This window comes from Podarcis liolepis (assembly GCF_965112155.1).
Source record: "Podarcis liolepis genome assembly, chromosome: 5".
Classification (NCBI taxonomy): Eukaryota; Metazoa; Chordata; class Lepidosauria; order Squamata; family Lacertidae; genus Podarcis; species Podarcis liolepis.
Genome location: NC_139556.1, coordinates 103667872 through 103684200, shown reverse-complemented (window position 1 = coordinate 103684200; position 16329 = coordinate 103667872). Strand labels below are relative to the sequence as shown.

The 16329-nt window shown below is 53.9% G+C and overlaps 1 protein-coding gene across 1 annotated transcript; it reads right to left on the bottom strand.

Moving 5' to 3' along the window:
- Positions 1–13737: 13737 nt before the first annotated feature.
- Positions 13738–14327, bottom strand: LOC310707445 (guanine nucleotide-binding protein G(I)/G(S)/G(O) subunit gamma-5-like). The gene has a single exon (XM_083504655.1). The coding sequence runs from the start codon at positions 14247–14249 to the stop codon at positions 14043–14045; it is 207 nt and encodes a 68-aa protein (XP_083360781.1). The 5' UTR covers positions 14250–14327; the 3' UTR covers positions 13738–14042.
- Between the last annotated feature and the right edge of the window lie 2002 nt (positions 14328–16329).

Genomic DNA, 16329 nt, shown 5'->3' with positions numbered 1-16329 from the left:
CCCAGCGTTTCTCTCGCCTCTGGGGAAAGCGGGGTGGAAGGAGAGGGGTCTGCAGCAGGGAAGCGAAATGGCTTGCTGGAAGTCAGACCAGCTGCCACCTGACGTGGCTTCCAGGACTCTTGGATCAGGAATGGAAAGCTCTCCAAATGGGGAGAAGTAGAAATCTAAGTCCCCCAAGGAACAGGATTGGGGCCTGTGCTTCTTAAACCTGTTCATAAAGGATCTTGCCAAACTTGGGTCTCCAGCTGTTTTTGGACTACAACTCCCATCATCCCCAGCTAGCAGGACCAGTGGACAGGGATTCTGGGAATGGTAGCCTGAAAACAGCTGGAGACCCAAGTTTGGGAAACACTGGACTAGAGCCAGGGGTGAGCAGGGAGGGGGCCAAGTTTGCTGGTGGCACTAAATTGTTCAGGGTGGTTAAAACAAAAAGAGATTGTGAAGAGCTCTAAAAGGATCTCTCCAGGCGTAGTGAGGGAGCTGCAACATGGCAAGTGCAATTCAGTGGAAACGAGTGTAAAGTGTTGCAGGTTCCCACGGAAAATGTTGATTTCACATACACACTTGTGGGGCCTGAACTGGTGGTGAAGACCAGGAGTGGGTCCTCTGGCTTGTAGCAGAGAGAGAACAATAGAGATGTTGGGCCCATGTGCGACAGCCGTGAAAAAGGCAAATTCCACACTAGGGATCATCAGGAAAGGAATTGAAAACAAAACTACTGACGTGATATTTACAAATCAGTGGTGTGTCTGCATTTGGAATCCTGTGTCCTGTTCTATTCGCCTCACCTCAAAAAGGATACCGTAGAGCAGGGAAAAGTTCAGAAAAAGGCAACAGAAATGACCAAGGGAACAGAGTGACCGTCCTCTGCCCCCATGAGAAAAGGCTGAAAAAGTTGGGACTCTAGAGAAAAGGTGAGTAAAAGGAGACATGATAAAAGCGTGACACAGGTTGCCTGGCATATTGAAAGTAGGTGAAGAAAAGTGTTTCTTTCCGTGGTTTCCAGCAACTGGTAGAAGCACTGGTGCCCCTGCTGTGGAGTCAGAAGCAGAGCCTTCATCCTTCTAGGAGCCATCAATAGCCCTCCTCTCCATGGATTTTTCTGGTCCTCTTTTAAAGCCTTCTAGGTTGGCAGCCGTGGGTCAGGGCTTCCTGGGGGTGTGAGTCCCACAATTTACCTCTGCAAAGGAGAGCTTCCTTTCTGTTCTGAATTTCCCAGGATTTGGCTGTTATTTACTTATTTAGTCCTTCACACAAAGGTCCCAGAGCAGGTTAACAGCATTAAAAGAAATCGAAAACAGCTTCCACTTCACTTGGATGTCCATGGATTTTGGTGTCATAAGAGATCAGGAGAAAACTTTTCTCCCTCCGCTTTCTACATGCCAGGCATAATTTCACATCCTCCTTTCCCTTTGCCTCTTCCTCTCCTTTTCTCTAAACCTAAAAAGCCCCCAAGCTGAATCCGGACCCTTCCCTCTAGGTCTCGGGCGTCTCTCCATCCCTGGGTCCTTTGCGTTGCCCTATTCAGAACCTCCTCCAGAGGGCGCTGCTCCCGTTCTCACAACCCACGAGGCAAATTCGCCTTTTTAGCCTCCTCTGCAGGGCTGGCGTCTCGGCAGCGTCGGGGAAAGCAACGGGCACCTCGAGGCGGAATACTTGAAGCAGCAAGGCGGGCGGGCGGGCGGGCGAGCCTGCTCCGTCCTGGCCGGCTGCAGCCTTGCAGCAGGATCCCCCATTAGCCGGCGTCGGGCTGGTGCCAAAGCGGCCTCTGGCTGCTGAGCAGGACAGGGATCGGGGCCAAACACAAAGCGGGAGCCGAGGAGAGCCTTCCTCGGGGCCTGGCATCGCAGCTGCAGCAGGAGGCCGCCCATCTCCGCTCTGCCGGCTTTAGGGACCAAATGAGGGCGAAACCAGCTCCTAGAGTCGTGGAATGGGAGGGAAGCCAAGGATCATCTAGTCCAGCCCCTGCCATCCAGGATTCTCAACTGAAGCATCCGTGGCAGCCGGCGAGAGAGCGGCTGGCCAGGCGCGCTGCGTGAGGGAGGACGCTGGTCTTCCAGGAGCCCCTGCCTCGCTCTGGGCAAAGATGCTTCTTTGGGCCCTCCGGTCTCGCCCCTCGTGCCTGACCATTGGTCCTGCTGGCTGGCGCTGGTGCCCAGCAACCTCTGCAGGCTGCCGTGTTGGTGTGTTGGTTGCCCCAGCAGCAAAGGGGTTCCTACATAAAATATTTTTGGGGTGCAGGATCCGGACGCTGTTCTGCACCGGTGGCAAGAGGAGGGGGGTGTTTCAGCTCCACACCCCCTGGGACCGAGTCCTCCTCACCCTCCCTGGTGCCCGCCTGGCTCCCAGCTGCCAGCCTAGCCTCAGGGTCGGGGAGAATGGGAGTTGGAATTCAGCCCAAGGCCCTTTACCAGGACAGCCGGGAAGAGGGCAGCTTCTGGACTATCAGCAGAGAACACGGGAAGCCCTTGGCCCGTTTCTCTGCCACGGAGCAGCAGAAGACCCCGGAGGAAGACCACCAGCTCGCAGGATCCCTGCGCCATCCCGGCGGAGGAGCAGCCCCTGCCCCGCCAGGTCCCAATTCCCAGCCAGATGTTTCTGTTGTGGAAAGCGGCAGGTGCCCGCGGGAGGCTGTGCCAAGGCTGCCCTGGGCAGGATCCGGAGGGGTCTTTCCCTTGGGTGCTTGGCTGGCAGCTCAGGCGCAGCGGGGGTCAGTGGGGGACTGAGTCACGCACAGCCCGCTTGCGCTGCTGGAGCCAAGGCACCCGTCCTGCAATGACAGCTCGGCCAGGAGGGCGCGCCTGTCTGTCACCCGCGCCTCCCCCCCCCCCGGCTTGCAGTTGCGCGGTATTTTTAGCCCGGGCGCTTCTGGAGAGCGGCCCGGTCCCGCAGAGCCGCCTGCCGGGTTGCCTCTTCCTGCAGGTTCCAGATCAGCAGGAAGTCGCGGGGGGCGGAGCGGAGCCCCACGAAAGCCTTGCGCGATGGGGAGAGAGATAACTGGTCTGGCTCTGCCACACGCTATGGGGAAGTGGAGGGCGCAACTGCCCCCCTCCCCCGTGCAGATCCGCAAGATCCCTGTGGGGCTCCGGCCTCCCTTGGCGAGGTGCAGCTCCTGGCGCTGCCCCCGTGGCTCTGCAGAACCCACGTCGACCCCATAATGTATGGGGCAGAGAGGAGGAGAGAGAGAGAGCAGGGGGCAAGGCTGGGTGGTGTGGGGAGGCCTCTCAGCCCGGCTCGCCCCGTGAATCTCTTGTCACCCCTGAATCTCCAGCCAGGCAGCTGAGCGGAGTGGCAGCCCCCCCCCGGTTGAAGGCATGTGAGAAGCCCCTTCGTCCCCCCGTTTGTCGCAGCAACGGGTCTCGCTGCAAACTGAAGTCTTGAAGGCGTTGCAAGGGAGCGAGAGAAAAGCTTTTCTCCACCCGCTTTCTCTGGGCCATGAGAAATGCTCTTCACCTCGGCAGGTGCGGCTGCGCCCTTTCCTCCGAAGGGAGTCGATCCCTCGGACTGCCGTCCTCGTTTCCCAACCTGCCGCATCCTTTTTGAGGCGAGGCCACCAGAACTGGACCCACAACTGAGCTGCGGTCGCGCCAGGGAGCTGTGAGCGAGACGGGCCGCTTTCCCCAGCTGCTCCTGGCGCGCAGGTTGCCTGCTTTCAGGGCCCCGACACAAACACCAGGGTGGCCTCCACCGGGACCCCCAGAGGCCTCTGAGCCAGGCTGGGGGGGTGCCAGGGCCCCCCTTCTCGCCCTGCCTCTGCCCTTTCATCCCTCTCTATGAGCCTCATCTTGTCCAGGATAAATCTGCTGGCCGCCTCTGCTGCCCACAGCAGCCCCGGGGGGGGGGGGGGGAGGCGGTTGGCTGTCGCTGCTGCGAGACTCCGCTCCCCTCGCCACCCTCCCGCAAAGGGCAGAGCCCCCTCCCCGCCAGTCCCGCTGACGTGGCTCCCCAGGGTGCCATCGGGGGCCTGGCTCTTGACATTTCCCGCTGCGCTCAAAATAGCTTTGCTCGAGCAGCTGCTGCTCGCCTCCTGCTCGGGCGGCATCCGAGCCCCCCGCCCGCTGGAGAGCCTGATGCGCCCCCGAGGCGGCGGCTCTGGCCTGGCGGGTTGCAAAGCCTGCTCCGCTTCCCCGTGGCCGCCTTGGCAAGTCCCCGCGACCCCCGAGAGGGAGCAGCAGCGGCAAGCTCAGGCCTGCCTGCCCCATTTCCAGGGGGGCATCGTGAGCTGCGCCCCCTTTCCAGGCCGCGAGAACAGATGCCCCTCAGAGGACGCTTGTTTCGTAGGTTGAGCTGTGAAATGGGCACCTCGCCGCCTTCCCACCAAGGGCGCTTCAGGTGGCAAAGGGCAGGAATAGACTCTATAGGGAAACTCAGCAGCGAAGGGGCGCGCGGGCTTGCGGCAAATCAGGATCCTGACCCTGCTGTGTGTTGAGGCCCGAGGGCTTTCTGAAACTGAGCTCTGCCCCCTTATTTTCTGCTCCTGGTCAGGGAGACCCCCACTCGGCAGGCAGCCGCTGAGCTCGGGACGCTGTCCAGGGTACTTACTTATTTTATTTACTGTATTTACAAAACTATTTGTATGCCGCTGTGCCATAGAAATAGGCACAATATAAAAACATTAAACTATACACTAAAATCACGAAAAGCTAAAAACAAGTTAAAAGCAAAAGAATTGAAAGGATGCATTCTTCCTCTGCTGCCTAGGCCTGGCAGAAGAGAGATGATTTTCAGCAAGTGGACACAGAAGGCACCTGCTGACTCTCCTGTAGCAGGGAGTTCCGCAGGCTCAGCTCCTCCTGGCCCTGGAGGGCTCTCTGGTGCTTCCCGCTGCCCGTGGCATGCCTGGGAGGGTGAGCAAAAGAGCTCAGGAGCAGAAGACCTGCTTGGCATGCAGAAGGTCCCAGGTTCGATCCCTGACACATCTCCAGGAACAGCCGGAAGAGACTCCTGAGTCTGAGGCCCTGAAGAAACGCTGCCAGTCATGCAATCCTAGAATTGTAGAGTTGGAAGGGGACCCCCAAGGGCCATTCAGTCCACCCCCTGCAAGGCAGCAATCTCTGTCCCTGTCCCTCTGCTGCTCTTAAACACACATTTTCACGCCATTATATTTTTCAAAGGAAATCTGCAGATAGTCTTGACATGACCTGCAGGACAAAAAAAAAAGCAATACAAAATAAACAGAAGATTGAAAACAAGAAAAAGCACCCCAAATCATCATAGGCAGAAATGCAGACTCCCCCCACCCTCCCGCTCCCCGCTGGAGCCCAATCCCAAGGGCAGCTGCCTGAGAGAAAGCCACGGCCTCTGCTCTTCCCAGGAGGACAATCGTCCTCCTCTGCAACCTCGACGGCTCACTGCTCAGCCTGCAGCTGCTGCTCCTGAGAGGCAAGGGGGGTGCGCAGCTAGATTGCCATGTTCCCGTCTCAATTGCAGCCTCCAAATCTCACCCAAGGGGCAGGTTTATTTTTAGGAAAGGTTCCTTGTTGAGTTCTCTGCTTGACTATGAGTTTGCCTTCTGCTGCCAACCCTGGCCGATATTCTTTCCCCAGGCAAGGTGGTCCTTCAGAGAAGGTGCTCTTTTTAGGGGGGTGGGGCTGTCATGGAATCACAGAATTGTAGAGTTCGGACCCCCAAGGGCCATCTAGTCCAACCCCCTGCAAGGCAGGAGCCAGAGCTGAAGAATCCCTGATGGATGGCCACCTGGCCTCTGTTTAAAGGCCTCCAGTGAAGGAGAGTCCAGCCCCCTCAGGAGATGGACAATCTATGAAATGCACAACTAGAGTTGCTGCTCAGTCAATTCAGGGCACACCAGAACCTCACAGGGGGAGAAAGGAGCCCCCTCGCCTCTCCTCACTTTCTGCAAACCAACTCCCCCAACTGCCCTCTTCTTCTGCCCATTTGAGAGGAACAAAGGAGGTCAAAGATGCTTTGGAAAGGTTGGAAAACAACAACAGGCAAAACATGGCATGGGGGGGGAGCAGGGAGGGATGGCTGCCCTCCGGAGTTTTATATAAGTTCCAAAATCAATTTGTTCAGCTTCTTGCTGACCCCTTTAATAAAGTTTATTAAAACAGACAATCCCTGGATCATGGAATGAGGCAAGAACTATTGCAGTTACCTAAGTCACGAAGGAGGAGGCCGCAGGGCTCACTTCACTCCCCCCCGCCCCCCCTCCACAAACCAGAGAGTCAGGATCTTCACCAGCCAAATGCAAGTCAAAGGAAGTGGATGTGAACCCCTGCATTTAGGCTCAGGGGGGGGGGGAGGCCTGGCTTGGCAGAAAAGGATCCAGGGGTCTTAGTTCCCAGGAAGCCTCCTGATGGGACCCCTCTCTTGCACCCCCCCAGAAAGAGCTCCTTCCTGCCCCTCACTCACCCCCCCCTTTGGACTTGTTTTCTTTCTTTGTGGGTGGCAGAACAACTGGAAGAAGCAATGGCTCATTTCATCATCCCCACCAATATCGTCACTACTTGTTTTCTGGTTTGCCTTGGAAGAAATAAGTCCTGCCCTCCAGCTGTCCGATAACAAATTTCTGATAGATTTCTGCTGCCTGTGAGAGATTTCCGGCCCCTGAAGAGACTCTGAAACTCTGAATTCCTAACTGATTTGCTTTTGTGTCATCGGGTTAAGGTTGTGTTCTTGTTTTAACATATTAATGATATATTGTGGCAGTTTTGGGGACTGGACATGGCTTACAGAATTTTGAAATATTAAGCAGTTTATAAATGCTTTTGAGTGATATAATACAAATGAATGAATAGCTGGCCTTAAAGTGTCTGGTCATAAATGGAGGAATGAAGGCAATGGGAAAGCTCTGAATTATAATCCATCAAGAAGCTCAGTGGGACTGAATTGGCCTAAAGCATATTTATATTTATATTTATATTTATATTTATATTTATATTTATATTTATATTTATATTTATATTTATACCCTGCCTTTTTCCCTGGTGGAACTCAAGGTGGCTTACAGATAAAGAAGAGAAAACAATTATTTTAAAAAAACCACTGATAGTATTAAAACTCTCCCTCTCTCTAAAAAAATGTGTTAATTGTCCTAGCAATGCTGGGATCTCTGTGTTATCAACAAACAACATTTTCTGAATAGTCACTATTAATTACTTAATTATTACTTTCCACCTTTCATTTCCACCTGCCCTCCCTGCTTACACCTCCGCCTCCACCTGGCAAATTGCTTGTTGCAGAGACCAGTCCATCAGGATCTGGTGCAACTCCACAGCTCCCTCTGTTCCCGTCTGCTCTGAATGCCTCTTCTGCGCTTCTCCCATAGAGCGGCAGGCACCTCCCTGATAAGGCCATGCCATTCAAAATAAAACAAAAACCATCAAAAACCATTAAAAAACAATTAAAAGGTCTCAAGCAACCACTGACTTTTGTTCTTCTTTGAGGTGCCACAAGAGTCTTCGTTGGTTCTGCTGCAATTTCAAGGTTGTAGCCAACTGAGTTCTACTTGTGAGTAGGCCCAGTAAGCCTGGTTAGCCAGGTCCATTCATTTCTATGGAGCTGCTATGGCGGAGGTGGGAGACAACTTTCTCCTTTGGCTCTCAGATGTTGCCCAATTAAATCTCCCCCCCCCCAGCCCCCAGGAAGGCTGACCAGGAGGGAGGCTGGGAACTGTAGTTCAGCAGCACCTGGAATGCTACAGGTTCCCACACCTGTGAGAATGTCGATCCCGAGGGAAAGAAATGCCCTCTGGCAGAGAACAAAACCCCACAGCAAGCAATTCAGAAATCTGTTTGACTGACACCTTTCCACATTTGACGTCTCTTTCAGTCCACATTCAGTGCTTCTTTTTCATATTACAAACATTCAAAAGCTAAGCAACAACATGCTTAAAAACGAGAGAGAGAGAGAAATACTGTCCTTTTCTAAGGAAGAGGAAAGTGAGGCGCAGCAGAGGAGGAAGGGGCGAGGTGCCGGGGCTCTTCCTTCCTCGCTAGCAAATAATCAGAATTCAGCAGCACAGCAGAGAGGCAGGAAGGTGACATGTTCACATGCAGAGGAGGGTTTTCATCAGTCTGCTCCAACAGAGAGCGGCTGGCAACACCTCACATTCATGGCTTGAATCAGACCAGGCGACCAAGGAAGGGAATCCTCAGAGATTACAGTATCTGCAGGGAAAGCAAATCTGAGCTTGCCAGAGACCGCAGGAGGGGAGAGGGCTGCTCTGGGCTCACCCCCTTCTGCTTGCTGGTTCCCCACAGGCACCCAGTTGGCCACTGTGAGGAGAGGAGGCTGGGCTGATCCAGAGGGCTCTTTCTAGGTCCTTACGACCCTCAGGCCCCTTCCAGCCCTGCAAGAGCTTGTCTGTGACGCCCACAGAAAATGGCAGCCAGGCAGAGAGAAGAGGCCTGGGGCAGCAGAGGGGCAGAGGGAGGGGGCAGGTGGGACTTCTGGTCCTAAACCTGCCCATTTGTCTTTGGACAGTGACACATTTACACCAGCCCCCTGCTGTGCTTGTTCTCCTCCACAACCTTTTAATGAGGCCATTAATATTTGTCTGATTGGCCCAACTTCCCTTTTCTCATGGGCTGGCGTGAGAAAAACTGTGGATCAGGCCAGCAAAGGTGTGTCCAGGGGCCCTGAGACCACGGGGACTTCTGTCCAGCAGGTCACCCTGTTAGTTGGCCAAGAACAAAAGCCCGCCATGGGGTGCCCCACTGGTGGTCTCCTCTCTCTCTTCCAGATGGAGCAGCATGCCAGAGACTTGGGCTGCTTCTCAGGGTCTTCAGCGGATAATCACAGCACAAAAGTCTTCCTTCTCTGCAGCTCCATCGAGGTTCAGTCAGAGAGGGTTCAGTGTGTGCCAGGCGGTGAGGGGGGCAGTGAGGACGGGTTTTTCCTTGCAGAGAAAGGGGGTGTTTCTGCTGCAGCAGGAAAGGATGGAGCCAGCCGGGTTTCCTCTTTGGAGAGAAGAGGCTCTGCTCTCCCAGGGCTGCTGCTGCTTCTGTGGAAAGTGCAGAAATGGCTGCCTTGGCACCAGGAGTCTGACTCCACAGCCCCCTTCCTTACACTGGGAGGGGGGCATGCTGTCTGGCCCATGCAGAGCCCAGACCCCCTGCCTCCTTCTGGCGTGGGGTGAGACAGTTGATGGGGGTGGGATCCTTGGGTGTGGATTTACTCCACTGCCCAGCTGGCTGGGGTGCCACTCCCCGTGGGTCCCTCCAGTCAGCAAAAGGAGGAGGCTCCAGCCAAGTTAGAGAAGCAAAACAGCAGTCAGTAGACCTGATCAAGGTGCAAACACAAGACAAGGAGGAACCCCCAGCATGGGGTGGCACGAACTTTTAAGACTTCCTCCCCTTTCCCCGTAATACATTTCCAACAGCAGCATCAATATGTCACAAATATGTCACAAAGTGGGAGTGTTTGGCATGAAGGAACATGAAACTGTCACCCACCCCTGCCAATCACCCCAGTTCCTGATGCCTTTTAACCACCCTCTTCCCCAAAGAACAATGGCAGTATTTACACATCCCCTGCACTTCTCCCTTGAAAGCATCAGGATTGAATCCACCATCCCGATGGGTTTCCTTTCCGTCTGGGGTAGGGGCTGCCCTTGACTGCCTCCTGCCTCCTGTTGTGTGGCTAAGTTCCCACCTTGTGGAGGGGAAGGAGAACGTGACCTTACGCTTAAGGGATTAGGGAGGCAGCACAGACCTGGCTTCCCCTCTTCCAGAGGAACCAAGGAAATCGGTCAAACCGTTGAATTCTGGAGATTATTTGTGAAGTTTCTACAGTTCTCCATATTGGATAGTCAGAGGAAACAGTACTTGGTAGCTGCTTATTGCTACAATTTTATAGACGGCTTTTCTGAGCCTCTTTGCTGTTGCGTATCTATGGTGCCTGTGTCAATGGTCATTGTCCGGGTCTTAGTTGAGGCTAGGGTGGGGACCTGGTTTTTTGGGGGAGTCGTTTAACTCCCCCCCCCCCGTTTTAACACTGGAAAGGCCTCCTAGCTGAGCAGAGAGCTGGAATTGGGGTGGGGGAAAGCTCTTGCAAGCCTGGAGTGCGCCAGGAGAGCCCTTGTGGGCAGCGTGGGTGGAGGGGAAGCGCCACCAGCCATGCGCCCTGTGTGCATGGAGCCAGGCCAGGCGCGTGACAAGGAGGCCTCCCCGGTCTTCCTCAGCACCAGCGCAGCCGGCCAAGCAGGGAGCTAAATATAGCCTGGCCCCAGAGGGAGAGCCAGAGCAGGGCAGGCTGAAGGAGGCAGGAGCAGGCAGGGAGCAGCCTCTGTCACCAGCCCACGTCAGGCAGAACAGGCGCTTCCTCAGATGGGGAAAGGGGTCTGCCCCCCCCCCCAGGCAGGCACCCCCCTCCTTCCCCTGGCCTTCCTTTGGCCTCCCTCAGCACCTGGCTGCCCACAGAGGAGCCTGCCCTGGTGGTTTTCCTTTAGCACCTGGCTGGGCCAGATCCTGCACCTAGAGGGCCTTCCCTGGGCTCCTGAGGACAGGGTCTGGTCCTTGTGCGCAGGGGGGTGGCCGAGGGGACCCTTGGAGTCTCTTCCAGCTCTGCAGTTCTATGAACTGTGGGGCTTCCTGCAAACAGAGAGGAAGTCCAGAGAGCGACGATGTCTTAGTCCTGCTGGAGCTACATGCCAAAAGGTTCCTTTGCCAGAGAGTGACGGAGGGAGTGTGACAGGAATTTTGAGGTCTTAGATATATGGTAATGTTCATAAGTGTACCAACCAAGCACATACATAGATGAGCACAGGAAGGCCAACCTGGAACCATTTTGATTCCTAAACTGACCAAATCTTTTCTCTGCAAGGTCAAACTGGAAAAGCCTCCCCATTGTCTTTTCCTTCACAAATCCTGTCTTAAGGGTATGTCTGTGTTTGAATAGGGTGAGCCTGTGACCTGGCCCAGGAACAAAGTATTTATCATTACAAAAGACTGGCCAGGCTACCCAGGAAATCCAATCAAGGAACCTGCCAGACAGGAGATCAACAAAAAAGGAGAAAAACAATATTAAAATTTCTGTGATGTAGGTGTGATATATCTGAGGGGTGGTCTTAGGTTACACCCCTTCTGTGATGTATGTATGATGTTTCTTGGGGTGGGCTTGATCTACAGGGTGGCAATTTCAAAAGTCTTTATAAGGCCTTGCACACCATTGTTCTGGGTCCCTCCTCTCTCCTGCGGGTGAGGGGAGCACCCTGTTGCAACAGATCAATAAAGGCCAAGCCTACAGGCTGCTGTTTTGCTCCAAGTAATCCTGGTTGGTGTCTTTGTTTTTGTCCAAGGGAGCCCTCGGATTTTTCCGTTAACAGGAGCAAAGGAACAGAGCAAAGGTCTGCCCCTTGGTGCCCTGCTGCTCCCTGACTGCCCCAAGCAGGAAGGGCCTCCTCCTCCTCAGCCACTCCCCCAGGATGCTGAGCCCCCCCCCACTAGCAGCAACTGCATCAGGCATGGGGGGGCCAGCAACGGGAGAGAGGGGTGGCTGCAGGAGGGGTGATGTGCTCAGGTGCAGGGGGGGGCTTGTTCCTGTGGCCACCAAGGTGCCGTATCCGTAGTTCCTGGGCCCCTTCAGAAGGGAAGGATGGCCAGCCATAGGGAGTTTACTGGCTAAGGCAGGATGGTGTGGGGCTGTGAGCAGCCCTGGCCTGGCTAGCAGCCCCTCCCCTTATGCTCCCTGCAGGGGCTGAATGGCTGGTCTGCCCAGGCTTCATCCTGCTCCCCCCCCCGCCAGACATTTCACATCCCCCCTTGCTTGAGTGATGTGCGCCAGGAGGCAGCAATGTGTGCAGAGTTCCCTGCTTGTGCTCACTGGCGCCACACACGCATGCTCTGCTGCGCAAGATGGATCTGTGGGTGTCAGAGGTGCAGCCAGAGAGAAGAATGGGCAAATCCATCCGCCGGCAGGAGAGAGACGGAGCTGCTGATGCAATGAAGTCAAACCCATCATGGAGAATATGTTCTGACTCTGACTCTCCCTCTGCCGCCTCCCCAAGCGCTTCCTCAGCCTTCATGTGACACTTTTATTTTGCAATGCCTCGCAGGCGGTTGGGGCTGGCTGTGGCTTCCCTGCTTCCTCTGGCTGCTTTCGACCAGGCCTTTCCTGTCTGCTGGCTGATGGGATGAAGGCTGGGGAGGCTGCCCTCTTGCATTGGCAATGGGGGTGCAGGATGCTGGTCTAGCAAGAAATCTGTGGAGCCCAGCCTGCCCTGCTCAGGCCTCTGCAGAGCTTGTCTGAGGGCCAGGGAGGGAGTGCCCAGTCGGCCGGGAGGCACTGGGCATTCTTGGCATCACAGCGAACGTCCAGTAGGGCCCTGGCAGGGCTCCCTGGCCAGCTTAGCCTTCCAGGACCCCCGGCTGCAGCCCCCTCTGGACACAGGGAGAGCAGCTGGCTGGTGAGGAGGCCATCAGAAGACCCCAGGAAGACCCCTATGATCCCAGATCACCACCACAGCAAGAGCTTTCCCTCCAAAGGGAAATGCTGGATCCGGCCAATGGCCCATCTAGGCCAGCATCCTGTTCTCACAGGGAACAACCTGAAAGCAAGATCAGAGAGCAGGAGCAACACTCCTCTCCTGTGGTTTCCAAACATTGGATTCAGAAGCCTGCTTGCCACTGATAGCTGCCTCCTCCACAAATGTGTCTAAGCCTCTTTTAAAGCCACCCCAGTTGCTGGATGTCTCCACCTCACTCTGAGCACAATGCAAGCATACTCAGCCTTGCCTCTTCCACAGCGGCAGAGCATTGCGCACGGCCACCAGAGCAGCCTTTGGACCCTAGAGAGATTAAATGTGCGCTACACAGCCCTATGAACAAAGGATGCCTTTGTCGTATGGGCTTGCATTCCCAGTGACATAGAACCACAGAATTGTAGAGTTGGAAGGGGAATCGAACCTGCAACCTTGGCGTTATCAGCACCAGGCTCTAACCAGGGCAGAACAGAAGAGTCCTGCAGCTGGATCAGGCCAAAGGGGCCCCATCTAATCCAGCACCATCTCTTCACCATGCCTTACCCGATGCCGCCATGGGAAGTGCAGAAGGCCTGAGCAAAGCAGCAGCGCAGCCCCCTGCCCTCCTGGGGTCTCCAGAAGTTGGGACTCAGAAGCATCTCTGCCTCCAACTGTGAAAGAAGAGCTCCTCCTCCTCCTCCTCCTCCTCCTCCTCCTTCTTCTGCGATCCCTCGTAGCCAAGTAAGATGGTCTCCCATAAACACAGTTTTAACAGTGAGTCCGTAAGTGACTGTGGAGGCCAATTCTGGACCCACACGTCCTTCCAAAGTGGGGACATTGGTTTCTGGATGGGAGCTGATCATGGTGTGGATTTGCCAAGTGTGCCTTCCTCTTAGCACATGTCTCCCTTGCATCCTGAGTTCGAGTGTCTTCAAAGCTCATGACACTTTTAGAATAGGCTGTTCTCCAACTGGAGCGCTTGCATGTCAGTGTTTCCCAATTGTCAGTGTTTATACTTCATTTTTAAAGATTTGCCTTGAGAGAGTCTTTAAACCTCTTTTGTTTTCCACCGATATTTTGCTTTCCAATCTTGAGTTGGGAATAGAGTAGCTGCTTTGGAAGATGATAATCAGGCCTCCGCACAACAAGACCAGTCCAACGAAGTTGATGTTGGAGAATCATTGCTACGACACGGGTGATCTTTGCTTCATGGCCATCCTGGCTAGGAGCCCTCAGTAGCTGGCTGGTCGCTGCTGGCAGCCTGTGAGGAGAATACTGAGCAAGACATACCAGCAGCCCGGCTCCATGTAAGGCTTCCTGTGTTCCTCTTGCTCGAACCTAATTTCTCTTTCTTTCTTTCTTTCTTTCTTTCTTTCTTTCTTTCTTTCTTTCTTCCATCAACTTTTTATTGCTTGAATATAAAATTGATTCCATCATGATAACAGAAGTTATTGCAACTAGCATACAAGTTTAGAGAGGTACATTGCAAGACGTTTGACCACAGCAGCAGTATTACTACTTCTAAGTTGGCACATTTAACACAAAGTTTCTGTACAGATTCCAGGTCCCTCTCCTTCACTTCCATATTCACCAGACCCACAACAGATTGTAGGTCACAAAGTTAGAGAAATGAACAGACATTCTGTGGCCTCAATGGATTTGTACTTGAAGAAACTCCTGTTCGTAGGGGATCGTGATGCGTGTTCTGCAGGCAAAACTGCTTCAAGTCAGCTGCAGCTTGTGAAACCTTCATGCGTCTCACTCTGGCCTCCAGGCGCAGCTGCTGCACCACCTTCTTCATGGCCGCCATGTTGGAGGAGCCGGACATGGTTCCCTCGCTCCAGGATCCTGCTTGCTTTATGGGACAGCCGAACCAAAGAGGCGCCTTGCAACTCTCCCAACCGTTGAACCTAGTTTCTGACGGGGCGAGGACTGGAGAGATCGAGTCGTGCTGAACCGTCCTCTCAGCTCATTTCCAAATATAACGTGTAATTGGGAATGGGGAGCTGCAACCAATAATATTGACAGGCGGCTCAGCGAGGGTCCCCTTTCCAGGACTTAAAAGTCTCCTGAAGTGCTCAAATGAGTTCACAGCAGCCAGACAGGCAGTGCTCCAAGCACACCCACCCTCCCCTGTCCTGGGCATAGGTGCAAACTGCCCCTCCTGCCCCCCATGCCAGTCGCACCTCTGCCATGGGGCTGCTGCTGCTGCTGCTGCTGCTCTGCCGTGCAGAGAAATTAATTCATCGGGGCTTCCTGACCTCGTTGTGTTTGGCCCCCTGCCTGGGCTGGAGAAACCCAGATCGAAATTCAATTTTTAGAGGACAGGAACCAGCAGGTATCCCACTAATTTTTGAAGCCAGCTTTTTTGCTGGGGAGGGGGTGGAGGGGGGGGGGAGAGGCGACTCATTATCAGCCCCACCAGGAAGCTTTCGGAAGAAGGCTCCTCTCTGGACCGGGAAGAATCCACGGCCACCAGAGGGGACTTTGTTTTTCTGCAGCATTACAGACTCTTAATTGATAATAAGTGATAAATACTAACTGCCACACAGCTTTAAGAAGGTAATGGACAATGAAGCCAAATACAGTTGTGTAAAAGCATCAGAAACTGAGGTCCATGCACAGCCCCTGCCCCAGAATGACTCAGGCCCCAAACACCCTATGGCTGCCTTCTTCCCTACAGGCCCCCTTGGGTGCAAGACTGGCAGGGGGACCTCCTGGCAATCCCTCCACCCTCAGAGGTCCAAGAGGGGGTGGCCCAGGGGGAGAGCCTGCTGCTGAGCTCGGATGCGCCCTTGCAGGCACAAGCCCAGTTGTGAGACTTTTAGTGATTGTTTGGAGTGGCTCCATTTATCTACAGCCACGCAGCCTGTCTCTGTGTGCCTTTGTGTTCCAGAAGCCTCCTTTGCTTTGCGATTGCACAAGAGGAAGTTGGGCAAAAGGCGAGGATTAAATGGCGTGAGAACTCCAGCCGAGTCTGGAGACTGGGAAGTCCAGAGATAAATGTGTCAGCAGCAGCAGCAGCAAGCAAAAGGCGGCTCTCATTTCCAGGCGCCCAAAATGCCTCGGAGCCAAAGGAGGAGGGCCTGGTCTCCAAAGCAGAGGGAGCCAGGGGGCAACTGGGCACCTGAGTCAGACCGTCTCTCCACTGCCTGCCCTCTTGCCTGCACTGACTGGCAGCAGCTCTCCAGGGAGGCGTGGGACTCTGTGTTTTGAAAAGTATTAAGAGCAGTGGCTGGCGGCTTTCCTCACATGCCAGCTTCCCGCTCCAATTTCCCCCTTCCATAGCTGCTGCTCCTTGTCCTGGGGGGAAACTGACCACAGTGGCTGCAACACAGATATCTGGTGGGAAGGAGTTTTCCCAGTCCAATGAAGTGGATGCAAGCTGAGAGGAGCCCGTTTTGTAGGGTTGCCATATTTCCTCTTTTTTGAGGACACACCCTCTTTTTCAGGATTGAAATTTCTGTCTAGGTGGATTTTTAAAATTTGGCAAAATGTCTGAGTTTTGTTTGTTTGGGTTTTTTTTACAATAACTCAATAATTTTTTTCTAGTGCCTTAGACTCAGATCTTTGGCCCCTGGCTAAGCTAGTCTGCAGCAGAGAATCACAACAGAGCAGCATCTTGAACTAGCTATATCCTGTATAAACGCCTTCGCTGTGGCTGAACTAAAAGGCTGCTGGCTCAGCTACAAGGTCTTGGAGAAGGAGTCTGGGAGGGCAAGAGTTAACATCCCTCTGCCCTTAAGGATATTATTATTATTATTATTATTATTATTAGTATTAGTATTATTATTATTATTATTATTATTATTATTATTATTATTATTTTGTTGAAAGTTAAGAACATTGCTGCTAGCAATATATCACAGCTTCTATAGCCTGTATATAAGAGGGGTATTTAAAATGAG